General features: G+C 53.7%; 1 protein-coding gene across 2 annotated transcripts; it reads left to right on the top strand.

The window, feature by feature from the left end:
• The first annotated feature begins 4,316 nt into the window (after positions 1-4,316).
• Positions 4,317-24,945, top strand: BPIFB3 (BPI fold containing family B member 3). 2 transcript variants are annotated; one of them, XM_002747279.4, is made up of 16 exons: positions 4,317-4,388; positions 5,815-5,940; positions 6,912-7,068; positions 9,438-9,542; positions 9,952-10,092; positions 11,617-11,680; positions 13,437-13,497; positions 15,490-15,581; positions 15,699-15,878; positions 17,856-17,909; positions 19,811-19,981; positions 20,877-20,944; positions 22,354-22,396; positions 23,220-23,283; positions 23,831-23,907; positions 24,674-24,945. In XM_002747279.4, the coding sequence occupies exons 2-16, from the start codon at positions 5,817-5,819 to the stop codon at positions 24,701-24,703; spliced, it is 1,431 nt and encodes a 476-aa protein (XP_002747325.2). In that variant the 5' UTR covers positions 4,317-4,388; positions 5,815-5,816; the 3' UTR covers positions 24,704-24,945. The 2 variants fall into 2 exon arrangements, with proteins under 2 accessions (XP_002747325.2, XP_078231587.1); XM_078375461.1 differs by lacking the exon at positions 4,317-4,388 and having other exon boundaries at positions 5,789-5,940.
• Positions 24,946-27,202: the final 2,257 nt, after the last annotated feature.

Below are 27,202 nucleotides of genomic sequence, written 5' to 3'. Positions count from 1 at the left end.
TGGGGAAGCCAAGGCACCAGCTGTTAGGGTTTGAAGGCCTGGCTTCTTGCCAGGCCTTGAACAAGCCACAGCTCCTCTCTGAACCCCAGTTTTTTACTCATTTTTACAATGAGGAAGGGGTTGGATGCTCTGATTGCTAATCTGACTTCAACAGTCTTTGAGTGGTCAGTTCCTTCAGATTTACCCTGAGCAGAAAATGCGGGCTGGACTGGCAAGGGAGCCCTATTCCATGACCCCACTTGCTGGGGAGGCAGTGATAGGAGGTCTGCTGGGCAGTACTCACCTCCCAGACTCCTCCAACCCAGATAAGGAAGTGGAGGCCCAGAGAGATGAAGCGACCTGCCCGAGGGCACGTGGCACACATGGAGCTGGGCTTGAATCCTGTCTTCTGAGTCCAAGTCTCTTCCTCGCTCCTTCACATTACACCACACTCCGCAGTGGAATGCAGTGTCCTTCTTTCAAGAAACTGAGGCTCAACACCATAGAGTGAGAAGGGAACAGATCCTGGGCTCACAGCTATTGACCCCCAGGGACCTGCCAGACAGCCTCACCCTGGGAAAATGAAGATGACACAATGTCGCACCTGTGTTCATACGGGGCAGGCCAGAAACTAGGTAGCGTTTTTCTACCTTGTCTTCTCCCTTCCCAGCCCACTCCCAGCTCAAGTAGCTTGGAGAGGCCTCCCAGATCTCTTACCACCAGCTGCACCCTTGGCTCCCCTCCCTTGATGCCCTAAAGTTCATTTCCAGGATACCTGTCCTCATGGCCATACCAATTAGGTGAGGGTGGCCACCTTTAATATGAGCCCATTTTGTAGAACTGTGGCTCTGTGAATTAAGTCACTCAGTCGTGAGTGACAGAGTCAGAATTTGGACCCAGGAATTTTGGCTCCAGAGCCTTCACTCTAGGAACTAATGCCCAGAGGTATTTCTTCTTATCAAGTCCCTCCCCTGCTCTAATCCTTTCCGTGGCTCCCCATAACCCTCACCAGGGCTCTCAAAAGGGCTTCACATCACATTGCCTTGGGAGCTTGTTAAACGTCCCCCAGGCCCTCATCTGTGGAGTCAGTGTTGCCAAAGGCAAGGCCCAGAGATATATATTTTAATGAATCCCTTCCTGTGGGCAGGCTTAATTTCTGACCTGGCTTTGGTGAATGAGAGGATATGGGAATGCCTGGGGAGCTTATTGGGGCATCAGAGTCCCTTGTGGAGTGGGGAATCAGGAAGGAGGAGGTGAGACAAGGCAGGCCAGAAACTAGGTAGCATTTTTCTCTCTTCCAGGAGGCTAGGCTGGGCAGTTGTTAAGATGATGAGTGGTAGACGGTGTGGCTGGACTCCTGTGTGACATCCGGCAAGCTGCTTACCCTTGCTGAGCCTTGGCTCCTTGAGTGTAAGAAGAGGAAATAATAACGGCACTGACCTCACTGAATCTTTGTGACTAGAGGTGCTCCCATACAGCAGGTGCCTGGTACACCATATGTGCTCAATAAATGCTAGTGTTAGCTTTCTTTCCTCTTTCTTCAAACAAATGCCTTAAAAACACTGGGGATACCCAGTCTGGACGAGGCTGTGGGGCAGCAGTGACCATGTGCAATGGCATGATGCCTGGGGGAACTGTGGCCATAGTGAGAACAGCTAAACATGCACATGCCTGCTGTGCTCCAGCAATTCCACTCCTTGCTATTTACCCAAAAGAAATGAAGAATAAAAACACATGTCTGGGCAGGGTGGCTCACACCTATAATCCCAGCACTTTGAGAGGCTGAGGTGTGAGGATCACTTGAGGTCAGGAGTTTGAGACCAGTCTGGCCAACATAGCAAAACGCCATCTCTACTAAAATAAAAAATTACCCCAGTGTGGTGGCATGTACCTGTAATTCCAGCTACTCAGGAGGCTGAGGCAGAGAATCACTTGAGCACAGGAGGTGGAGATTGCAGTGAGCTATCACGCCATTGCAATCTGGCCTGGGTGACAGAGCAAGACTCTGTCTCAAAAAAGAAAAACCAGAGTGTTCACAGCAGCTTCATTCATAATAGCCAACACCTGGAAAACGCAGGAGCCTCTGGTCAGGAGAACGAATGAACAAACTGTGGGGATTCGCACAGTGGAGTAGCACACAGCAGGAAGAAGCAGTCACTGTCTCACACACTGGGGCCGAGGAAGCCGCACACATAGAGCACACGGCAATTGCACTTAGTGACCCCCAGGACCACGCTGGACGGCACTGGGTTAGCGGTCAGGACAGTGGTCACCCCCGGGCAGGCAGTGACTTGGAGGGGATGGACACAAAGAGGGCTTTGAGAGGGCTCCATTTGTAAAAATTCATCACATTGTATGCTTGCGATCTGTGCCCTTTTTTTGGATGTATTTTAGATTTCAATAAAAAGTTTATTTTAAACAACGTGTGGTATGATTGAGTGAGCTGGCCCAGGGCCCAGAGTCATCAGAATGAACATTGTGTGGTGAGGGCTTTGGAGATGATCGAGGCAAACCAGGTACATGCCATCCTTCTTCCCCAGCTCAGCAGGCAGAGGTTCAGGGCTCTGGGCAGGAGACAGACCCACAGACTCACAGAGCCGCAGACAGCGACAGCATGGCATGTCGCAGATTCCGAGAGGGGAAATCCCAGGGGACTGTGGGAGCTCAGAGGTGATACCTCACGCAGCTTGGGGCTCATGAAGGCTTCCTGGAGGAAGGGATGCCTGAGCTGGTGCCGTCAGAAGAGTTGCAAATGAAAGCCAAAGTGTATAAATCCATACAGTGGCTTCCAGGGCCTCATCACACATCGTTGGCCCCAAGTCTCTCACTCCCAAGCACACTGCCCCCCTGCTGTTCCTGGAACACCCCCTAGGCCTCTGTGTGGGGGTCCCTCTGGTCAGCAGCCCCTTCCCAGACAGCCGTTTGACTCCTCCCCTCTTCTCCTTTGGTCTAAAGTCACCCCTGACCACCCTATTGAAAACGGTACCCACTCCCCACGCTCCTGAGCCCCTTCCCTGCTTTATTTTTGTCGTTAGCTTCCGACTTAGTGTTTTCCTTTTTTTGAGACAGAGTCTCGCTCTGTTGCCCAGGCTGGAGTACAGTGGCACGATCTCGGCTCCCCTGCCCCCCAGGTGCAAGTGATTCTCCTGCCTCAGCCTCCTGAGTAGCTGGGATTACAGGCTTTCACCACCACGCCTGGCTAATTTTTGTATTTTTAGTAGGGGTTTCACCATGTTGGCCAGGTTGGTCTCGAACTCCTGACCTCAGGTGGTCTGCCTGCCTCAGCCTCCCAAGGTGATGGGATTACGGCGTGAGCCACTGCACCCAGCCCTGACTTACTGTATTATGTGCTTATTTGTCTCTTGAAGAGCTGTGCTGTCCAATAAGACAGCCAATAGCCACACAAAGCGATTGCTTAAAATGTGACAAGTGCAAATCCTGGTGTGCTGTAAGCAGATTTTGAAAACGTAGAATAAGAAAAAGAAAGTAAATCACCCTATTCATAATTTTCTGTTGGTTATATGTTAAATGAGAATATTTGGTAGGGGTAAATAAACTAGAATATTATAATTAATTTCACCTGTTTCTTTTTACCTTTCAAAAAATGTGGCTACTAGAAAGTTTTCAATTGCACTGTATTTCCACGGGTCAGCTCCTTCGGGGCAGGGGACTTTGTCTCTTTCATTTACTGCGATCTCCCCAGCATCCCGCAGATGGTGGGTGCCTCACAAATGCCTGGGGTGGAGCGAATGAATGGACGCATTTCTCGTCACTGTCATCTGGACCAGCCTCAGAAAGGGGACGGACAAAGCTCTGGAATTCTGTGGATACTGAGCCCTGGGAGGTGGGAGTGGAGTTGTTGCCCCTCCCCCAAGCCTGCCCAGAGTCCCTGTCTCCAGGTCCATAGCCCTCTCCAAGTGAGGCCTGGGGTGGGGTGGGGGAGCATAGGAGACCCAGCAGCTTTAAATCTTCCCCTCCTTTCCTCCCTAGGCCTTCACTGGGGAAGGGGCAGGGGAGGCAAGGGGGATTCTGTGCCATAGGTGTGGCTCTTGTGAGCCTTGTAGGGAGCCGAGTAGGTGGCTGAATGGGTGGATGGCAGGGCCCCACCTCTCACCGCTGGCTCTGAGGGAGGTGGCAGTCTGCGCAGCCCCCACACCTTCACTCCCACTCCTGGGCACTGACCCCAGTCCCCTTACTTTTCTCCAAGAAGGAAGGCTTAGCCCAGGCCTGCGGGGAAAACCGCAATTTGCTTCTGACATGACATATTGACGGGTTTCTGGCGGCAGTGGCCCCTTTGTGTCCACAGCGCTGTGTGGCATATAAGGGCCACCCCTCGGCTTGGGTGGGTGGAGGAACCGACAGGAGGCTGGGAGCCCCCACCCATCCCTTGTGGAGCTGCAGGAGCAAGGGTAAGGCAGCCTTAGGCAGCCCTGGGCTCGTCCTGACGCCCAGACATTGACCCCGCCACCTTCCACCCTCCCGTATGGATGACGGGCACAGAAAGAACTTGCCCTAGGAGGACACTGAGGGTACCGAGAAGGTGGACGAACAGAAAACCGTGTTACAGATGTGGGACCCAGAGACGAACCAAGGCTTGTGTACATTCACAGCAGGAGGGTGGGCTGGGGCTCCCAGTCCATAGGATGACCCTAGGCAGGGGGTTCCAGAGGGGCCCATCTTTCTCTTGGTGAGTGAATTTATTCCCTGCTCCCAGAGCAGACACCTCTCCTGTCACACAACCACGCGCAGAGACCCTAGACATGGTCCCTGCCTTCCTGGAGCTTACAGGGAAGAGAAATGAGAAAGACGAACAGATGCAAATGGAGATCAGCACCTTGGAGCAAATATCCCGGGTGATGTTTAGTGACAGATGGATTTCTTTAGATAAAGCGAAGGAGGGAGGCCTCTCCAGGGAAGGAAGGCTAATCCGGAACCTGAATGATAAGGAGTCACCCATGCAAAGAAGCAGGGAGGAGCCTTCCTAACAAGGAACCGCCTGTGCAAAGGCCCTGGGGTGGGAAGGGGCCTGGTCTGTTGAAGGTCAAGGAGGTCAAAGAGGCAGGCAGGGATTCTGTGGGTAATGGCAAGAAGCTTGGATTCTGCCCCAGGGCAGTGGAGAGCCAGTGAAGGGTTTAAGCAGAAGTGACGGGTGGGCACAGATGGATATGTGACTGGGTGGGCAAATAGGAAACTCCTTAAAGAAAAATCCCACTCCCTGAACTTAGCAGATTAGCCATGCCCCCACCTGCCACCCATTCCCTTTTCAACAAGATTTGGGGGGGGTGGGGGAAGGAGAAAGACAGGACACGTTGTCTAAGTGTTGGGTGTCCCCAGTCAACTAGACCTTCTGAAACAGCTTCATGAGCCAGTAGGAGGCAGGTCCTGGAAACAGAGCTCCCATCCTGCTGTCCTGGACTGGGAAGCCCCTCTGTCCACAGCTGTCATTTCGGACACCCGGCCAGGCTCACTGGGCCACTGAGGACTACGACTTTTAAGTCAGATGCACTCAGGCATGAATTCTGACTGTGTCTGACTAGTTCTGTGGCATCGGTCTAGTCCCCTGCCCCTTTCAGTCTCAGTTTTCCCATCTGAGAAATGAAACCCGATGAGGGAGAGGCTTGGAAAGAGCCTTGGAGACGAGCTCATTGGCAGCCGCTCTGCGCCACCTGCATGTTAGCCCTGCTTGCATTTGGGAGGAGAAGGCTTTCCTGGGAGTGAAGCTGGATTTGGGCTGTGCCAGGTGGGCAGGGAGGGGGAAGGGTGGTGATGGGGACAGAGAGGGAAAAGGCTTGGGCAGGAGGAGCGTCTCAGAGTCCCTGCTTCTGCCCCTTATAGGTATGCAGCCAGCAATGCTGGGCCTGTGGTCCCTGCTTCTGCTCTGGGGCCTGGCGACTCCATGCCAGGGGCTGCTAGAGACGGTGGGCACGCTCGCTCGGATTGACAAGGATGAGCTCGGCAAAGGTGAGCCCCAGGTGGGCAGTCTGTGAGGGGGCCGCTGCAATGTCAACGACTCAATCTACAGGCTTGGAGTGTCTGCTTTAAGAGCAGATAAGAGCAGGCTGTGAATCCCGGCTGCTTAGAGAGCACGTTACCTGGGAGCAGCTGTGCAAGAGCAGGTTCCCTCGCAGGCCTGAATGGGTGATGAATTCCCTCTCCTGGGAGGTGGATTGGGTGATAAGGGCTGAGGCTGTGTGGGGACTGCGTGTGGCTCAGGGACAGGGACAGGGTGAGGTTGAGGAGGTCAAGAAGAGGGTACTAGCTAGGCCATTGTCTCACACCACTAGGGTAGGAGAACTCCACTTGGCATTTGGTACTACGGAGTCCAGTGGCTCGTGGTGACAGTCTCAGGGATGGAGTAGATGGTCATGCACAGGAAATGCTTCAGGGAGGCCCCCTGGCCTGCCCTTACTTCCGCAGGGCCGTTCCTCCATCCTGCTCTTTGCACAGTCTGCTGAGTCAGGCCTGGAATGCCCAAGAGAGAAGCAGGGGCCATCTCCTCCAGCTGGATCGAGCCTGGTGGCTACAAGCTCCCCCTTCTTTGCCTTCCCTTTCAGTGCTACAGATCGGGAGCCCGAGTTACACTATAGGCCCCAACCCAATTTGCTGTGTGACTTTGGGCAAGTCTCTGCCCCTCTCTGAGCCTTAGATTTCCCCCCTGGCAAAATGAAGGGATTGTCATGAGATTTGCTCATTCATTCTACAAATGCTTACCGCTTACCTCCCATGTGTGCCAGCCAGGGAGGGTGGCACAGGCCCTGCGGGAGGACTCAGAGGCTGTTATGGCTTAGTGGGTTCCACCATTTGAGTGTAACCTCTGGGTTAATTCCATTTTGAAAAAGAAGGCTACTCAATCTCAGAGGAAGGAGGCAGCTGCCAAGGTCCTGGGGATGATTGGAGTTTCTAGTACCTCCCTGCTTCCACTCTCTCTGCAGCCATCCAGAACTCACTGGTTGGGGGGCCCATTCTGCAGAATGTGCTGGGATCTGTCACAGCCGTGAACCAGGGCCTCCTGGGCTCAGGAGGGCTGCTTGGAGGAGGCGGCTTGCTGGGCCACGGAGGGATTTTTGGTGTTGTGGAGAAGCTCTCTGGGTGAGTCCCCCCCCGGGGGCCTTTTGACTGCCTGCCGGCTGCATGCCCACAGGAAGACTTGGCTCTGGGTCTGGGAATGGAGGAGAGGTTGGCTCCTTTTAATTTGTCTGACAGGCAGAGAGGGCGGTGTGGGAGGCTGGTGACCCAGGTCTAAAAATGATGACTGTGCTGCGCGCCTGGCAGGACAAGGGCGGGGCACGCCACTGCGGCCGAGCGCTCTCAACAGTTACTCACTGTGTGACCTGGGCGAGCTGCTTAGCTTCTCCGGGCTAATCTAGCTATCTGCATGGCTCCCTCTCTCACCTCTCCTGGGCGTCCGTTCAAAAGAGGTCTGCCCTGATTAGCCTTTTCTCATCCCCACCATACCTTTCACAGGTTTGTTTTTTTCTCATTTGCTAGATTATAAACCCCAGGAGGGGTAAGATTTTTGTTTGGCTTGTTCGCTGCTGTGTCCCCAGGATCATAAATAGGGACACAGTGGATGCTTAAAAGTATTGTTTGTTTGTTTGTTGTTTTGAGACAGTCTCTCTCTCTGTCGCCCAGGCTGGAGTGCAGTGGTGTGATCTCGGCTCACCGCAACCTCTGCCTCCTGGGTTTAAGCGATTCTCCTGCCTCAGCCTCCCGATTAGCTGGGATTATGGGCACCCACCACCATGCTGGGCTAAATTTTGCAGTTTTAGTAGAGACAGGGTTACATCATATTGGCCAGGGTGGTCTGGAACTCCTGACCTTAGGTGATCTGCCTGCCTCAGTCTCCCAAAGTGCTGGGATTACAGGCATGAGCCACTGTGCCTGGCCTCAAAAAATAGTTTTGAATGGATGAATGAAGAGCATCACATTATAGCTAATGTGTATTAACTCAATGACCACCTCTTCAGGGTTTTCTGTGTGTCTGGCCTGTGCATTGGAAATGAATTATCTCACTGAGCCCAGAGGTAGGACTATTATGAACTGCATTTACATGTGAGGAGACAGAGGCTCCTGGCAGTGAAGTGACCCGCCCAAGCACACCCAGCCAGGGGAGGAGAGGAGAATGTGTCTGTGTGTTTCATCACAGCCCATACTGCCTGGCCCGGTCCAGCGGAAACCAGTCTATGGCTGGCAGGCAAATTAGGGGAAGGTCAAATGACAGGGCCCAGAAAAGGCCGAAGCCCAGCATGTGGAGCAGAGTCACCGGACAGGAGGCAATGGGGTGCCGGGAGCAGAAGGGCAGATGGGTGTTCACTTCCCAAAACAGAACATGATGTCTGAAAGGCGGGCTGGTAAATGCTGCTGCTGCTCGAGGTTCACCATGTGTCATTCTGTGGTCGGTGTCGTCAAGGTCCCTATTTTACAGATGGGGAAACTGAGGCACAGAGCAGCACTGTGACTTGCCCAAGGCCATCCAGTCGGTTAGTGGCAGAGCTGGAGTTTGAACCATCTGCCTTTAACCAGCTGCAGCATTAGCAGCTGCTCACGGGGCGGTTGCCAGGACAGTGAGTTAATCTGCGGCAAGCAGCTGAAACAGAGCCGGGCACGCAGTGAGTGCTGGATAGATACTACTGTTATTATTAACACCATCTTCGCTCTCCGTCCACTGTGAAATCCCCCTTCTCAGTGAGGCTGGAGTCTCAGACATGAACCTGGCATTGTCCGTGCCTTGAAGAGCCCCTCATAGGTGGTAGAACCTGACAGCAAAGGTCCCATGAGCTCAGGGCAGTGATGGAGGTGGCCCAGGCAGGGTGGGACAGCCGATTAGAGGGCATCTGCCCAAGGCAGAAATACGGGATGGAAGGCTTCTTGGAGGAGTGGATGTGAACTGGGAGGAGTCAGCAAGCTGAAGAAGGACGCAGAGTGGAAGGAGGGGCAAGGGAAGGGGGTTCCAGACAGAGGGACTGGCCTGGGCAAAGACCCAGAGGACTGAGAGTAATGACTTGTGCAGAGCCGTGTTTGAGAACCCACCTGGGCTGCATTTGTGTGAGTGTGCGGGGTGTAGCAGGGGGTAACATTACGGCCAGAAACCAAACCAGGGCTGAGACTGTGGGGTTAGGGTGGTGAAAAAGTTTAATTCCTCTAGCCTCCAGGGGTGATGATGATAGGACATTTGTTGAGCACACACTGTACCAAGTTCTGCACTGGAATTGTCTCACTTGTCTTTGCAGCACCCCTGTGAGGTAGGAACTAGTATGGCCCCACTTTACAGATAAGCAAACTGAGGCCCAGAGAGGTGAAGTATTAGCAGCGAAGCCAAGGGCTCGCAGTTGGCTCTGTGGGTTTGAGGTGAGATGGAGACACCACCAAGAGCCACTTTAGACACCTCCTGGTCTGGGAGGGTGCAGGCACTGGGGATGTGTGGGAGTGAGCAGCCCTCTCCCTGACTCCCATCCCAGTCTGAAGATTGAGGAGCTCACGCTGCCGAAGGTGTCGCTGAAGCTGCTTCCGGGGTTTGGGGTGCAGCTAAACCTGCACACCAAAGTGGGCATGCATTGCTCTGGGTAAGTGTGCCCTGGGGACCTCTAGCGTCCTGCCTCGAATCCCACCCCTGCCCTGCTGGAGACTCCTACCCTGCTGTGCCCCCACGCCCACCCCTCTGGACCCCCATTTCCCTTCACCCTACTTCCTTCCTAAGGGACTCCCAATCCTACTGTTTCCCCCTGGATTCCATGCCGTTACCCTTCCCCAGGGACTTCCATTTGGCTCTTTCTCCAGTCCCGGACCCCACTGCCCAGGTTCACCGGAGAGGGCGGGGGAAGAGGATGCTGGGAAGTGCAAAATGAGACAGGGAGGCAGAGGCTGAGAAGAGGACACGGGGCCTAGGCCACTTGCAGGGCCACCCCACCCGCCTCTGCTCAGGACCCATCCGACCCTGGTGGGTGGGGCTGACCGCCTGGTCCTTTCTTGCAGCCCCCTTGGGGGCCTCCTGCAGCTGGTGGCGGAGGTGAACGTGTCATCACGGGTGGCGCTGGGCATGAGCTCGAGGGGCACGCCCATCCTTACCCTCAAGCGCTGCAGCACACTCCTGGGCCATATCAGCCTGTTCTCTGGGTGAGTCTGCAGGCTCCAGCCCGCAACCCTGACCTGCTCGGGATCATTTCGCACACATCTGAGTGTCTCCCAGGTCTTCCTGGAGTTGCCAGCTGCGTGGGCCTGAATTCATCCCACTCCCACCTTCCCCACTGGGTTCAGCCCGCCGTGCAGACTGACAGACTGAGCCCTCCTCCTCGCCACAGGGACCCCGGCTCAGTCCACAGCTTGCAGTCCCCCACTCCTGGACCTCATGGAGACCCACTGCCCATTCTGGGCTCTAGTGCCCTCACCTGGATTTGATGATTTGGAAGGTGCTGTGACCTCGGTCTCTCCCCAGGGGCTGTCCAGGTGGCACTCCTGACCTCAAGTGTATGATCTCGGCTCACTGCAAACTCCACCTCCCAGATTCAAGCAATTCTCCTGCCTCCACCTCCCCTGTAGCTGGTATTACAGGCACCCACCACCATGCTAATATTTGTATTTTTAGTAGAGACGGGGTTTCACCATGTTGGCCAAGCTGGTCTTGAACTCCTGACCTCAAGTGATCCTCCCTCCTCGGCCTCCCAAAGTGCTGGGATTGCAGGCATGAGTACCATGCCTGGCCTCTGAATCATCACTTTCATGGGACCATGGAGGCCCAGAGGTCTCCTCGCCCAGGGTCACATGCACAGATCTAGCAGGGATGGAGAAGGGCTGCTCTTTGGCTGGGTCCAAGGCCTCTGCCAGCACTCTGAGCCTGCCCCTGGCTGCTACCCAGTTGTGTCTCCCTTTCCGTTTCCATCTTCCAGGCCCAATCCCAGCCCCTGCCCCATCTTTGTTGGGTAACTCTGAGCAGTGGAGGTGTCATCAGGCAGCTCCGTGTTAGCTCCTAGGAATGGGGTGACCGGCTTGCCCCTGTCTCCAGGAGGGCCCTAAGAACGGGATTCCATGCAAGGGCTTTGGGCTCCTTAAATTCCAGCGGTTTCATCCTGTTCCTCGCGGATGAAGGGCCCTGGGGAGGAGTGGAGCCCAGTATGGTGTTGGTGTCTTGTGGTTGGGGCTCTGTGGTTGCCACTCTGCACCCCCATGTTCTCCGAGGAGACCTCAGCCCATCTGCACGCATGCATCCTCAGCCTATCATTCATTCATTCATTCTTCATTTATTCACCTAAGAAATACTTGTTGAACCTCTACTCATGGGGCCCAATAACAACCATTGTTCTGGGCCTAAATATCTCTTATCTACAAATGTTGGGGGGACAAAGGAGACAGACACTTATCGAGCATGGATTGTACACCGGCCACACACACACTCCCATATCACCTGGACAGCTGTAACTCTCTAAGGTGGGCATTGTACAGTTGGAGAAAATGAAGCTGTCCCCTTGGGTACCCTGGGGATGTAGAGCCAGGATTTAACTCAGATCTCCAAAGCCCCAGCCAATTCCACCCCTAAGAGAAGAGACAGGAGGAATCAGAGCCCCCAGAGCCCCCTACCGGCCCTGTCATCCAGGTGGAACTGTCCCGCCTAGCAGCGGCACTCACATGTGTCTCTCTGCTCAGGCTGCTGCCCACACCGCTCTTCGGGGTCGTGGAACAGACACTCTTCAAGGTGCTTCCGGGACTGGTGAGTGCGGGGGCCATGGGCCAGCATGCCCTCCCCTGGCCCGGGCCTCTTTCCCTCCCGGGTTTTGGATAAAGTTGGGCGCCAGGCGGGATTAGGTTGTACTTCCCTTACACGCCCACCAGGTAATCCCTTCCCGGCTGGCTGATGGGCCTACTGGGCCTACTGGGCGTGCCTGCTGCTCTGGGGACAGCTGACAAAATCCTTTCAGACGCTCAAGCCTGAGTGAGCGGTTCCAGGCAGCCTGGGTCCCCTGCTCCCAAATCGGAGGCTCCTTCTTACCCCTGCTCTGTTTCTGCCATTTGTATTAGTACCGACTTTATGCTTTCCTTTAAATGATCATTTAATGGTTTTAAACTGAGCCCTGTGCACAGCAAAAATGTCTAGGAAAACATGTACATCTATTCATACCTCATAATTCAACACATTAAGATTAAAGGATGCCTCTCCACGGCCTGCCCCGACCATCCTGGCTTCCACACTTGAGAGCTGCTCTGGCCCAAGCCCCATGTCACTGAGGGAGAGGGGAGGGCCACACAGACAGCAAAGGGCAGTCAGGCCTCCTGACCCCACGGCCTGGATGGCTCTCCCTTGTACATTCTTGTGAACGTGGGTGGGAGCGTCAGAGGAATGGGAGTGTAGGGTTGGCAAAACTGCCCTGGGCTTGAGGAAGCCAATTTGAAAAAGAGGCTTAGCAGGAGGAGGGGCCCCTAGGCAGGACTGCGTCAGGCAGCTTTCCACCAGGGGATGAGGGCGCATCTCAATTGCAGCCCCTAACTTAGCCTCTAGGGCAATTGGCCAGCAGGTAGTTTTGTGTGACACAAAGAGGTTTTTGAAATGAGCCTTCGTCGCCAGCATTCAGAGACTGAATCCTCGGAACTGTCCAGATTCCTGGCTTCGGTTGTGCAATTAATCCCCCTGCCGCCTGATACCTCCTCCTGCAAGAGGGAAGTACCTCTGTCCCTCCCAGCTGGTGCCCCCGGGGGTTTGCTTTCTCCACCCCCAGCACAGCCCCTCTGGTCTCCTCCTCTCATTTCTATGACTTGCCTGACCCTAGAAGCCCCTCACTTGACACGCAACAGCCCTCTTTTGTCTCTCTGCAAACAGCTGTGACCTGGGACAGGTCGCCTTCTTCTCTGGTATCAGCTGGAGAATGAAGGGGCTGGAGTGGATCCTCTCTGAGATTTCCGCTCCAGTGAGTTATGGGACTCGGGTTCTGTGAGTCCCAGACTCGGATTCTCAAAGTGGAACCACTTGCTCCCTGTTCTCATAGCATGGGGTTAGGAGAGAACAGGTGGGGATGTGCTGGATGGACAGCCCAGGTCCAGGCCTGACTCTCTGGGAGGAGAGGAGGTGCCCCTCCGTGGGGTCTTGACCCTAGGCTTCCAGTGCCCACCGGGGGTGGCAAGGGATGGCCTGTGACTTTGTGGGGAACCAAAGCCGCTTCTGCCTCCTTGGGGGAAGGCCCTGTCCACATGCCCAGATCAGCCTCTGGAATGTGTCTCCCCAGGTACCCAGCCACCTTTGGGGATTTTCTAGTGGGGCTCTTGTAACCAAGGGAAGCTAGCTTGTGGGCCCCCTCAAACCTGACACCTCAAGCTCCAGCCCCTCCCCTGCCTCCCACCTGTGTGTCCCGTTTCCGCCTTCTGCCTTGCCTTGGTCCCCGGCACCACATAGCACCATAAAGCGTTTAAAGGGTACGCAGCTGTCCCCGAAGCAAGCTCTTTTTTGTACTCTAACATTCGTCTCCCCGACACAGCTGTGCCCCGTGGTGGACAGTGTGCTGAGCGTTGTGAATGAGCTGCTGGGGGCTATGCTGGGTAAGTTGGGGTTCAATGCCCTTCTCCCCCTCCTTGCATGACCCCAGTGGGGTAGGGTACTAAGGGGAGCCAGAAGGGGCAGGATCCCAGGGTCTTCCAGTTCCTCCTCACACTGACAGGCTTTGAGGAGCCTCACGGAGGAGGCCTGGGCTGAGGCCACCTGGTGGGGCAAGCAGACCCAGAGCCATCAGTTCTCTCCATGTTGGGAGCTGCAGACCAGCATTTATTGAGTACCTAGGGTGCACTTGGCACTGTCAGAAACAGGGAATGTTGGAAACACATGCTCGGTGCTACAAAGAAAAATCAGTACTGAGACAAAGGATCTTTCAGCAAGGTAGTTTTACTCTCTGCAGAAAGGGTGCTCCTGTTAGCTATCTTGCTATGAGAGTACAACGAACAAAGGAAAAGCATGTCTTATGAATCTGGGGTCGGCTTCACTGCTGTGTCTGACCTCCATTGGTTGCAGCCAGACCCTCACATTCTAACTAAAACTTGATTGGCTAACAACTTAAAACTTTTTTGCATAGGTAAAAGCAATGGAGAACAAAAAGGAAGTCCAAATAAGGAAGGGGCTATAGGAAATTGCTTTCGAAAGGACTTAGAAAAGTAATAACATAAATATCTTTGTTAAAGCACAAGGACAGAGAATGTACTTACTCCTTCATATCCAACTGCTACCCAGGACAGGGCTTAACAAAGAGTCACTAGTAAAAAAGCAAGAAGGCTTCGAAGAAAGTTAATCTGTAAAAGAGATGATTATTTTTAACATTTGTTACGATTATTCTTTAACAAGAAAGGAAACTTTGAAGAGGAACTTTTCTACTTTCTACAGGGAAGAGGTGATTATTACCTGATCAGACTAGCTGACCAAGGCCCAGAGAGCTCAAGTAAGGAAACCAAGGCCCCCCAGCCACAGCAGACCCCATCTCTCTGTGCCTTACAGCCCCCCAGCCACGGCAGACCCCATCTCTCTGTGCCTTACAGCCCCCCAGCCACGGCAGACCCCATCTCTCTGTGCCTTACAGCCCCCCAGCCACGGCAGACCCCATCTCTCTGTGCCTTACAGCCCCCCAGCCACGGCAGACCCCATCTCTCTGTGCCTTACAGCCCCCCAGCCACGGCAGACCCCATCTCTCTGTGCCTTACAGCCCCCCAGCCACGGCAGACCCCCATCTCTCTGTGCCTTACAGCCCCCCAGCCACGGCAGACCCCCATCTCTCTGTGCCTTACAGCCCCCCAGCCACGGCAGACCCCCATCTCTCTGTGCCTTACAGCCCCCCAGCCACGGCAGACCCCCATCTCTCTGTGCCTTACAGCCCCCCAGCCACGGCAGACCCCCATCTCTCTGTGCCTTACAGCCCCCCAGCCACGGCAGACCCCCATCTCTCTGTGCCTTACAGCCCCCCAGCCACGGCAGACCCCCATCTCTCTGTGCCTTACAGCCCCCCAGCCACGGCAGACCCCCATCTCTCTGTGCCTTACAGCCCCCCAGCCACGGCAGACCCCCATCTCTCTGTGCCTTACAGCCCCCCAGCCACAGCAGACCCCCGTCTCTCTGTGCCTTACGGCCCCCCAGCCACAGCAGACCCCATCTCTCTGCGCCTTATAGAGACATGGGTGTCTTTCGTGTTCATAAAATGGGTTTGGGAAAATACAAAAAGGCACAACCAGGAAAAGAACAGAAACTTGGGTTGGTGTGTCTCTATATGTGGTGTTATGTAAGAGAGGCAGGGCAGCAGTGTGCTAGTGGCACCAGCTCTGGAGAATGGGAATCCTGGTTTTGAATGCTGTGATTGTGCGGCCTTGTTCTGGTGACTTCCCCTGTCTCAGCCTCAATTTCCACATCCATAAAATGGGGATGACAGTAGCGGCCAAGCGAATGCCTAGTGGAGTGCCAGGCATTCAGCAGGCACTCAATACATGGAAATAGGGGCTATAATGATTGGGAACCGGACTTATGGGGTTGCTGTCACCCCTCCTTTTCCTATGCAGGCCTGGTGCCCCTTGGGGCTCTCGGGTCCCTGGAATTCTCTCTGGCCACACTGCCTCTCATCTCCGACCAGTACATAGAACTGGACATCAATGTGAGTGACCAGAGGGGCCTCTCCTGTGGCTGGGGGTGGCTAGATAGAGGCTGCCAGGTCAAGGCAGGTGGATGAACACCTCAAGACCCTCCTCGGACCTGTTTCCTGCCCCTGTAGCCTGTCGTGAAGAGTGTAGCTGGTGACATCATTGACTTCCCCAAGCCCCTGGCCCCAGTCAAGGTGCCCCCCAAGGAGGACCACACATCCCAGGTAGTAGTGCCACTGTACCCCTTCAACACCGTGTTTGGACTCCTGCAGACCAACGGCGCCCTCAACATGGACATCACCCCTGAGCTGGTGAGTGTGGCGCCTGGGGGAGCTGGGATGAAGGCTCCCTGCCCTGCCGTGCCCTGGCATTGCTAGTGCTGATTTGGGCACTGATCAGCCTTGCTGAGCCGTCTTCTCTATAATAAAAGGGAGTTGAATAAGTTTAGAGCATGTACTCTGCTGTTGTCCACTCCCGTACTTGGGGGAGGCATTGCTAATCAATTGTGGTCCTCTACCTGATTAAACCAGGCTGGGACCTCTGAATCCTTCTCAACTTGGCACTCCAGGAGGTCACTTTCAATTAGTTAGGACTGGCATATGGAATGAAGCCCACTTTCCATCCCTGCATCGGATGAGCCTTTCTAGAGTCTAAGCCCAATTTCACACTAAAGTGTCAACTGCTAACATTTCCACTGCTTTCTCAAGAGCAGATTTGAATGGCAGAAAAGAAAACTAGGAAGGGTGGTTCACTCCTGTAATACCAGCACTTTGGGAGGCTGATGTGGGAGGATCACTTGAGCCCAGGATACACCCCATCTCTACAAAAAAATACAAATATTAGCCAGGCATGATGGTGCATGCCTGTGGTCCCAGTTACTTGGGAAGCTGAGGTGGGAGGATCACGTGAGACCAGGTCAAAGCTGAAGTGAGCTGTGATTGTGCCACTGCACTCCAGCCTGGGCCACAGAGCGAGACCTTGTCTCAAAAAGAAAGAAAGAAAGAAACAGAGAGAGAAAGAGAGAGAGGAAGGAAGGAAGGAAGGAAGGAAGGAAGGAAGGAAGGAAGGAAGGAAGGAAGGAAGGAAGGAAGGAAGGAAGGAAGGAAGGAAAACTATGGGGGGATTGTACCAAGCCACCTTGTTCTGAAGCTTCTAGTACCTCCCAACTTTTATTCTGCCCATTCTGGCCCCTCTCACATCCTGGAAAACCCCGACCCCAGAAGCCCCACCCAGAGGCATTTATCTTGGTCTCAGCCTGGGCTCCCCACCTATCGCTCAGGCCCAAGAAGCAGGGGTTGGTCACGAACTTCTTGCAAGTGGGGCCCAGACAGCACTCTGAAGGCCTCTGGGAGGCTGGAACAGGATCCTGAACTGGGAGGAAGGGTTCTTCCAGCTGGGGGATGGGAGCAGTCATAGCCAGGCAGAGACACTGAGTATAAGAACGTGCGTGTCTGAGCGGCCTGTGGACGTGGGTGTCTGTATGGGGCATTGGGCGTGTGCATATGAGCATCATGGCAAGAGAGGAATGTCAGAGGCCTCATCCTGGTGCTATGTGCATGCTTATCTTGTGTGACCAGGGCAGTTCTGAGAAGTGGCCATGTGTAGTTTGGGGGATCTCAAACATCAGGGCCCCCGGAGGCTGGGCCATCATCAGTTAGCAGCCTGATGAGAGGCTCGTGAACTGGGGACCCTGTGCCCTACTTCTCAGGCAGTTGCTACTCAGTCACCACAAGGGGAGAGGGTACAGGCTCAGGGTGACTAGATTTTCAAACTTTTTAGTCAGAAGCTGAAAAATTGACATACTACTTCCTGATTCATAAATACTAGAAACAAATTCATAGTTTTTGAAAATACTGTTTGGGTCGAAGGCAAAAAAGTCTGGGGTCAGATCTCTGGGCCTTCATATTATGAGCCCTGGCAGAGTGAGTAAAAGGTACTGAAGTTAGCCTGCCCGGGTTCAAATCCTGGTGTCACCACTTACCAATTGTGTGACCCTTGGCAAGAGCCTCAGTGCCTCCATCTGTCAAATGGGGCAATGGTGGCACCCATCTCTGTGAGCTGTTTTAAAGGTGAAATGAGCAAAGGCCTACAAAGCCCCTAGCATCTGCCTGGCATGCAGTAAGTGCTCAGTAATTGCTAGCTGAGAACAAACTTGGGTGTTCATAGTGATATGTGTATGAAATTGGCAGGGTGGGGGGAAGAATGGTGAACAAAACTGCGCTGTGTGTGCTGAGGAATTCCTGTTCTGTCTCTGTGTTCACCAACCCTCTCTTCCATTGGGGGTCCAGGTTCCCAGCAATGTCCCACTGACAACTACAGACCTGGCAGCTTTGCTCCCTGAGGTGAGTGACTCTCATGGATTTTGATCATTGGAGCTCTTTCCTGACAACCAGGAATGGACTTCAGAATCTTTCTCAATACAGCTCTGCAGGCAACTGCAATTGAATAGTTGAGTCCAAATTTACACTAAAGTGTGAATGACTAACACAGTATCCTTTCCTGAGAGCAGATTTTGCTTAGAGAGTGAAGGATTAGGGTTTGACTGCCCCGGAAGTCAACTGGGCATTTACCCTTTGGAAATGGTTTCTCTAGCACACAAGGACAGATTTCTTTTCAGGTTATAGAGCTCCCTTCCTCCAACTGCCTTACTTCATCTTGACCTTAGCCTTCAGTGTCCCCAGAGAAAAGACTCAGGGCACTGGTCTTGGAGAGGAAAGAAAAGGCAGGGGGTCAGGGAGGTCTGACTAGCGGACATGAGTGCATGACTTCAAGGCCTGGCCTCAGCTTTTCCATCCTTCAGCTGAGGCTGGTCCGGCCACTTTCCAGCTGTGAGAATCTGAATTTGTCCTGAAGTAAAACATCTACTGCAAGATCCTTAACCTAACAGCAGATTCTGATAAAGGTTGGAAAGAGGCGTGGGGGCCTGGGCTCTCACCAGAGAGAGCGGAAGTGGCAGCTGAGTTTGGGGGCACAGAGGACAAACTCTGTGAGTCCTTGAAGGCGGTGAGTCAGAGCAGCCTTGATGAATGAAATGGGGGCCTCGGCTTTCCAGAGCCCCTTGGCTAAAGGGCATAGGAGTCTCATGGAAGGGATTCCAATGGAGTCAGACATTCAGAAGAACCTCCAGAGAGCAGAAGTGGAGAGGGACATGGGGCCAGCAGAGATAACTGAGGCAGGGGTGTCCCGACCCAGCAAGCTGAGCCTGCCCCTCCAGCACGGGGAGGCTGCTCTTGTCTCTGGAGGCCGAATCCTTCAGTCTTCATTTGTGGCCTCGCGGCTTCAGAGCCCCATGTGGCTTCAGATTCTGTGGCATGTGAGGGTGGAATCAGGTGATTCCTGGTCCTGATGATCCTGTCGCTTGGGGATTCTAGACTCAAATTCCAGCAGGGGAGTGTCCCAAAGGACATAATGATGTGTTCCAAGCTTCTGTCATTTCTTTAATTCCATGACGTCGAAATTATGAGACAGAATTCCCTGACTGTGTACTCATTTAGGCAGCCGGCTCATATCCGCTGAGCACCTACCGTGTAACAGGCCCCGCAGTGGAACAAAGATGTCCTTGCAGCTGGGGATGCACAAAGGGACAAAGGGCGGGCACAGAAGGGACACAGAAGCTTCTGCACTGGAGGGGTTGCCGCTCTGGTGAGGTGACACACTGCAGAAATAAACAAGAACGGAAACAGTGTCAGGAGGTGGAAGAGAATGGAGGGGCGAAGGTGGCTTAGGAGCGCTGGCTGGGGCTTTTAGACAGGCTGCTCTGCAAGGCCTCACTGAGGAGGTCACATTTGAGTGAAGGAGGTAGTGAGGGAACTTTGCAGTTCTCTGGGAAGATATTTCCAGGCAGAGGGAGCAGCAGGTACAAAGGCCCTGGGGCCTTCCAGGAGCATCCCTGGCAGCTGGAGGAGCAGCCACATGGCTGGTGAGTCTGGAGGGAGAATACAGAGCAGCAGTGGGAGGGGAGGAGGTGCAGTGGAGGGCAGGCAGGGGACGGGGTACACAGAGCCTGTGGCCCTGGGGAGGATTCTGAATGCATGAGACAGGAAGTGTGATTTGGCAGTTTCGTGGGTGGGTGTCTCACACCTGAGCATCAGCCTTGTGGGGGCTGAGACCAGGCCTGTGTAGTTCAGGCTGTACTTCATTGCCTAGCACATGGCCTGGTGCCTGGCAGGTGCTCAGTGAGTGTATGCTGACTGACTGACTGATCGTAGCTGGGCATCTAAGCTCCGCCCCTGCATCTCTCCAGGCCCTGGGGAAGCTGCCCCCGCACCAGCACCTCCTGCTCTCCCTGCGAGTGAAGGAAGCTCCCATGGTCACGCTCCACGACAAGAAGGCCTTGGTCTCCATCCTAGCCAGCATCCACGTGCTATTCAGTGTCCCTCAGGGGACCCCTGAATCCCTCTTTGAGCTGGATGGGGTGAGTGGTCAAGGGGTGGGTGAGGGCCCGGGATTGGAGTTCCAGATGGGCTGACCAGCTCCAGGACCGTGGAGGTGCATTCCTCCTGATTGCAGGGTGGGAACCCCACATAGCCCAGCATGGGAAGCACCCTCAACCATTGTCATCATCTGGGCTGAGCCCCGAGCCCTGCCTTGGCTCCTGCCTGGCCCCTCCTGTCACGTCTGCTTCCTGACTGGCCTGCCCATGTTGCTTCCTGGGGACCTCAGGCATTGCTCCTTGACTCGCCAGCTTCTATCTGCCTAGCTCTCTCCCTGACGCCCCTCCAGCTTCCTCTGACCCTCCTCCTCCAGTCGGCTTCCTCCATCCTACCTCTTACACATCTGGACCGCAGCAGGCCCCTCCCCTGACCCTCTGCCCTGGCTCCCTATGGTCAAATACCTGACCTGACACTCACTGCCCTCCTGCCCCATCCTTGTCTCGCCTGTCCTGGCCCCCTAAGCCTCAGCTACTCAAGCCTACCCGATCCTACCTCCCAGGTTTGTCCGTGCCGGGTCCACCACCTGGAGTGCCATTTCCCTCCACTCACTCCTCAGCTTTCAAGATTCAGCTGTCACCTCACTGGGGAAGCCTTCCTTCACCGCACTGCAGGCTGGCTTGAGGGCTCTTCAAGCTCCTGCAGCCCTAGAGCTCCCTCTCCTTCAATGCCAATTGCTCTCAATTTTAATACTGTCATTCTCTGCTGACCTTCAAATCACCTCCCCAGACCCCAGCACAGACCCTGACACACAGTAGGGCCTCAGTAAGGGTCAGTGGAGGGAACAGATGGAAGAGATTCACCTGTCAGAGGAGGCAAACCCATCCTCAAGCTCCTTCTGCTGACTGGGAGTGACCTCTGCCTGCTTTGCCCGTGCAGGTTATGACTCTGCGTGCCCAGCTGGCTCCCTCGGCTACCAAGTTGCATATCTCCCTGTCCCTGGAACGGTAACTTGGGAATCTGGGGACAGGATCTTGTTCATGTCTTTAGGAACAAGAATTAGGGGCTGACAGGATCTGCCTCCTGTTTCTTAAGCATCAACCAAGAAAGTCTGGAGGGAGAATGCAGAGCAGCAGTGGGAGGGGAGGAAGTGCAGTGGAGGGCAGGCAGGGGACGGGGGACACAGAGCCTGTGGCCCTGGGGAGGATTCTGAATGCATGAGACCAGAAGTGTGATTTGGCAGTTTCGCGGGTGGGTGGAAATACCAAGTTCCAGGGGTTTCCCCAGAAACCTCTTCCTTCAGGACCTGCGAGGGAGGAGACAGTCTTAGCCCATGTTCTAGACAAGGAGCCGGGGGCTCAGAGCAGCAGGCTCCAGAATGGGGTTCCGCCACAGCACCCCTTTACTGCTGAAAACCTGTCTCTGGGAGATAAACCTGCCGCCAGGATTTGGAGTCCAAACTCCTGAGCTAGCAGCCCCAGAGGCTAACCAAGAAACAACCGGCCTTGAGCGGGAGCCCCACTCAAGTGTGTTATTACTCATGCAGACTTGTTACTTCACTCTCCCCAGCCCCCTGCTAACTAGGCATCCATCATGATAATCATAATGACTAAGATGAGGTGTTGATGACAGTCCTTCCATCTACATGCACAGCACTTTACAGTTTGCAGAGCACTGTGCTGGCCCAGGCTCACATGGTGGGCTGACCCTGGAGCAGGCCTGTAGTCTGGGACTTGGCTCTCCAGGCACAGTGCTGTCCCTCCCCTGGCAGCAAGGGCTTTACTGGAGATGGCTGGGACCTGCCGTCCTGCACCACAGGCACCCAGTGCTCCTGTGACCCCATCTCGGCACCCCCACAAGCTCCTCAGGCTACTCCTGCCCCCCTGCCTTCCACTGTTGCCCCATTGCTAATCTTAACAGAGGGCTTGCCTGCTGCCTGGGTGCACCTCCACTTCCTGATGGCAGGTCACACCTCAGCCTTTCAGGAGGTAGAGATGCTTGCCCAGGCTTTGGCCCTGAATCTGCCCTTGGGCCAGATTTGATCCAGCAGTGGGTTGCTGCCTTGAGTGAGCACCTGCTGTATGCTCAGTGTGGCACGCTGTGTCCAGTGCTCAGTCTGGGGGAGGGTCACTCCTCTGAATGTTTCAGCCACCTGCCCAGGGTCAAATAGCTGGGAGTCAGCGAAGGTGCCAAGGCCATGGAGTCAGAGGTGGTGGTGGTCATGATGCCTCAGAAGGGAAGTAAGGTCCCTTTGGGTCCATTTTACAGGTAGGAAAGCAGTCCCTGAGTCAAGGCTGGAGGCAGAGTCGGGCCTGTAACCCTGTTTCCTGATCCTGAGGGCTATTGTGGGGCAGGCTGGGGCGTGGGACAGGTTGGGGGTAGCTGGGGCCCCCAGCATGTCTCTTCTCTCCACCAGGCTCAGTGTCAAAGTGGCCTCCTCTTTTACTCACGCCTTTGACGTAAGTTCCTGGAGGGTGAGGAGCTTAGCGGTGATGAGAATCTTCACATGTGGGGTGAAAGAGGGTGGCCATGAGTCATGGGCCATATGGCTGAGCTGACCTCAGGATTAGACTCTGCTCCAATAAGCCAGAGTGGGCAAATATCAGGGCACGTACGTGTGTGTGTGTGTGTGTGTGTGAGAGAGAGAGAGAGAGAGAGATTGAGAGAGAGAGAGATTGAGAGAGAGAGAGAAACAGTGATCATCTTAGGAAAGTGAATGGCATGATCTTCCACGGTCTTGGAACCTCACAAAGCTGTGGACATCTAGACCCTCACAAGGGTTCATCATTCTGGAACTTCACCCAAGTAACAAGTTTCCCAAACTCAGAAAGTTCCATTTCAGAGCTCACAGAGCCCTGAGGATCCTGCTTCTCAGAGAGTTCTGAGGTTCTGGAATCCCACCATGGGCTCAGGTTCTAGAACATTCTCAGGGTCCCTAAACTGACAGGAATCTAAGGTCAGAGCTCACAGATTGGAGCTGGGTGCATTTCCTTTCCTCTTTCTTAGGCACTGCCCTCCTCCAGGCCTCACAGACTCTTACAGGAAGGCATTTCTTCCAAACCCGTGGGGCCTGGGGTAAAGTCAGCCTAAATCACAGAATCTCTTTTGGGGTCACTGGTGGACAGCCAAGTGCCCTATGCCTGCTGGGAGCTGTGTTCTAAAGGCTTGGTGGGAGGCTGAGGCAGCTGGGCCCGGGGTTTCTCTCCCTGGGAAAGGGGTGCTGCTGCCTGCAAAGCCGCACCCCTGAGAACCTCCCCCACCACCCCGTGCGCTCTGTTGTAGGAATCGCCTTTAGAAGAATGGCTCAGCCATGTGGTCCGGGCAGTGTATGCACCAAAGCTTAACGGTATGGCAGCCTTTGCTCTTTTGGACACATGGAGTGTCTGAATTTGAGATTGTCTAGTCTGTTGCCTCTGTCCATGGTTCTGATGGGGACACTGAGGCCAGAGAGAGGTCAATCCTCATTTGCAAGATGCAGAAATAGAGGCACCAATTTTTCCATTTAAATAACATTGATTAGCACCTACGTCATGCCAGCCTGTGGGCGTCAAGAGCTGATCTGACCTCAGTCCTGCATTAAGCTCCCACAGTCTAGTAGGAAATAATCGTATAAACAAATGATTAGAATGTAGATGACCCAGAGTGTGTAAGGGATTGTTGAAGCCTTTAGGAGGACTGACACAGGAGTACCACTGACACAATACAGAATAGAAACATTTTTGTTTGGGTGTAGAAGGATGAATGGGAGTTTGCCAATAAGAAGCTGACTCCCTGTGAAGAGAACAGGCTGGCTAGTGAAAGTGGTGGAATAGGGTCAGCAGGGTCCAGTGGTCCTTAGGGTCCAAGACCTCCCCACCAACATACCTTTGTTTCCAATGATTCTCTTTTCACAGTGGCCCTAGATGTTGGAATTCCTCTGCCTAAGATTCTTAATGTCAATTTTGCCAGTTCAGTTCTGGTGATCATAGAGGTGAGTCTTCCATGCAGATGTGGCCCAGATGGGCCTTAAGCTTGTCTCTAGAAAGCCCTGCTTGAAACTTGAAGGCGTGAGGGGAAAGCTTTGCTTCATCCTCTGCTCTGTCCCTGACCCACTTTCTAAATTTCTCAGTGAATTGCAAATTACATAACTTAGGAATGGCAAATATATGACATGTGTGTTACTACTCCTCCATTACTTGCCCACAGCAGACATTGTCAATCAGTCACAGAGTTCTTTCCTGTTGGATTCAGACACATGTCTGGCCTCTAGCATGGAACCTAGGATTCACTCACAGTTCCCTGGTCCAACAGCAACAAATACATATGCTATATCTCCCTTATCCCGTGCCTGCAGAAGATATGACCAACAGATCATGACAGCTTTTCTTGCGGAATATTGATAAGGTCTCACAATCCTTCTCAAACCAGCACAACTTTGGGTGGTGGAACAGCTCTGGGAGGTGGGCAGAGCAGAGGGTTCTGTACCCATTTCTCAGATGAGGACTAAGGCTGAAGTAGGTCAGATTTCTGGCACACGGTCACACAGTAAATTAATAGCAGAATAGCACTTGAACTTGAGTCTCTTAAGTCCTCAAGTCAGAGCCTGTTTCATACTGGATGTCATTTCTTCATCATTCATTCATTCTTTTAATGAGTGCCTTCTGTGTTCCAGGTACAGGGCAGGGGGTAAGGACGGCTGCAGGGATCAGGCATTGCAGAGGCTCAGAGTCCTAACCAAGAGTGGTTGTTCCTTACAGAATGCTGTTGTGCTGACCGTGGCAGCCTGAGGCTGAGACATGTCCACCAGCTCTCCCTGTTGACTTCTAGAGACCACCTGTCCACTCTGCCTCAATTTCCCTCCCAGTCTCTAGCCGGCGTTGGTGACAGTATAAATGCCCTCTGGCCCTGCAGCACCACTCCCAGTTTGGGATGGGAACTTCCTGGCTAATCATAGAACTGCCTCCGAGAGAGCTCTGGGTCCTCAGTGGCAAGCCCTCAGCTTTCAATAAATGACTCCTCTATCTCCGTACCTCCTGACTGGTTTATTCCGCAATCACAGAGGACCTGCCTTGGCTTTTGCCTCCAATGCCCTCCTTAGCTCCAGGCAGGAGCTTCTAGGAGATGAGGGGACTTAGGGCTTCGTCATTGTAGCTTTGAGTCCCAAACTGACCATGTTGGCCTGAACAGCCTCTGTGTCCTGTTCTGCCTTTCTCTGTGTCCCTGCCCCATTCCCTCCAGTGCGCATGCTCTCTCTCTCCCTTTCTCTAAATACTTCTATTTTTCACTCTGTCTCTGTGATTCTGCATTTTTCTCTGTCTCTGACTTTGGGATACTTATCAGAAGTGACATCTGAGCTGAATTTTGAAGGGAGAATAGGAGCTTTCCAGGGAGAAAAGGCACTAGCACCCCCGGAAGCAAGGATGAGTGAGACTTATTCTTGCCCTGTGGTGTGGGGGGTCCCTGTTGACTGACCATCAGACGTGGACATAGCTCAGAATAGAGCTGTGCCAGATGCTCTTGGTGCAGATGCGGAGACTCAAGAGCAGGGCTTGGCTGGCCCCAGGCCATACAGTGGCAGAGTGGGGATGAGAGACTGGGGGTCCTGCCTCTAGGTTCTGGGCTTCTCCCCACTGTTCAAGATGGGCCTCTTTGGTGAAAAATGGCCCCAAGTTGGCATTTATGGATGGCCTGGGTGAAGAAGTGCCAACCAAACTTGGAAAACTGTCTCAGAGGATTTGAGGCTAGGCAATAGGCAGGGAAGACTTGGAGCTCATCTGAAGCTTTGTCCCCCACTCAACCGTTCAGCCAACCAGCCAGCCAGCCAGCCTCTAATCAGTCCACCCATTCATCCATCCATCCATCCACCCATCCATCCATCCATCCATCCATCCATCCATCCATCCATCCACCCATCCATCCATCCATCCATCCATCCATCCATCCATCCATCCATCCAACCCTTTTCATTCAGCATCCCATCCATCCATTTACCTTTCAATCCAACTGCTCCACTATCCATCCATCTACTTGTCCGTCCATTTATCATCCACCCTTTCATCCAACTTTCCACCCATCCATTATTCTATCTACCCACACATCCATCCATTCTCTCATCCATCCATCCATCCATCCATCCATCCACTCATGCATCCATCTTCCCTCCTTCCTTCCTTCCCTTCCTCCTCCCCACCTCCTGTCATTTTTCTCCTCCTTTCTTTTCATTCATCCACCCTACATTTATTGGTGCCTGCTACATGCCAGGTCCGGTGCCTGGTGACATGTTCAGGTTTATCTTCCTGTGTCCAATTTCCAGACACTTCCAGTGCTACTGATTCCCATCATGGTTAAATGAGTGGCTTGAGTTAGCTGCCTGTGTTCATATCCCACCCTGGCTTCTGGTTAGCCATGCAACCTCATGCATGTCATTTAATCTCTTTGAGCCTCAGTTTCTTCATCAGTAACTTGAGGATGTTCCACTGTGGCTTTGAGGGTTAAACCAGCACTCAGGCTGGTGACCCATCCATAAGAAGCCCCCAGTTCCAGTTAGCTCTTGTTACATTATTATACCATAGTTACATTATTCTATCTCCTCTCCACCCACAGCCTCAGCTGTCCCTCCTCAGTTCTCACAAGGAGCACCCTTCTTTGACTTCCACCCTTCTCTCTTCCATCCCATCCCCCTCTTGCCCATCCTTGACCTCCTCTGACTGTCTCTCACTGTCACTGACAGCCCCACAGTGGCTGGATTCTCGGTGCCAACAGGAAAGCATCCAAGCTCCAAGGCTTGGCATTCAATGCTGCCTGTGACCTGGCCTCAGCTGATTCCTCCATGAGCATGCAGAGGGGGTAGAGCTGTCTCTGTGCCTCGGGTTCCTCATCTGTGAAGTGGGAATATTAGAGTATTCACTCATGGGTCATCTGAGGGTTAAACCAGAAAAACCTTGTAGAGTTCGGAGAAGAGTGCCTGGCACCTGGAAAACCAGTAATAATGTGCAGCCAGAGGCCTTGGCATGGCTACTTCCTCTTCCTGGAACATTCCCCCTCCTCCAAGTGTGTCTGCCATCCCATGCCGTCCTTCAGACACGGGGCCTCTGGCCCTGCAGCACTACTGCAGGCCCCGTATTGGACAGCCCACACTAGTCACTGCCTCAGCCTCACTCTCCCACTTGCCGAGGAGCTCCTCAAGGTCAAGGCCAGTGTCTGCTTCATCGTAGTAAGTTCTGCAGCTGCAGAGAGTGAGGTGAGAGAGTTAACCTCTGTTAAGCACTTACTTTGTGCTGGACGCT

Source organism: Callithrix jacchus, chromosome 5 (assembly GCF_049354715.1).
Source record: "Callithrix jacchus isolate 240 chromosome 5, calJac240_pri, whole genome shotgun sequence".
Taxonomy (NCBI): domain Eukaryota; kingdom Metazoa; phylum Chordata; class Mammalia; order Primates; family Cebidae; genus Callithrix; species Callithrix jacchus.
The sequence above is the reverse complement of the archived record's forward strand: the minus strand, read 5'-3'. Positions and strand labels throughout refer to the sequence as shown.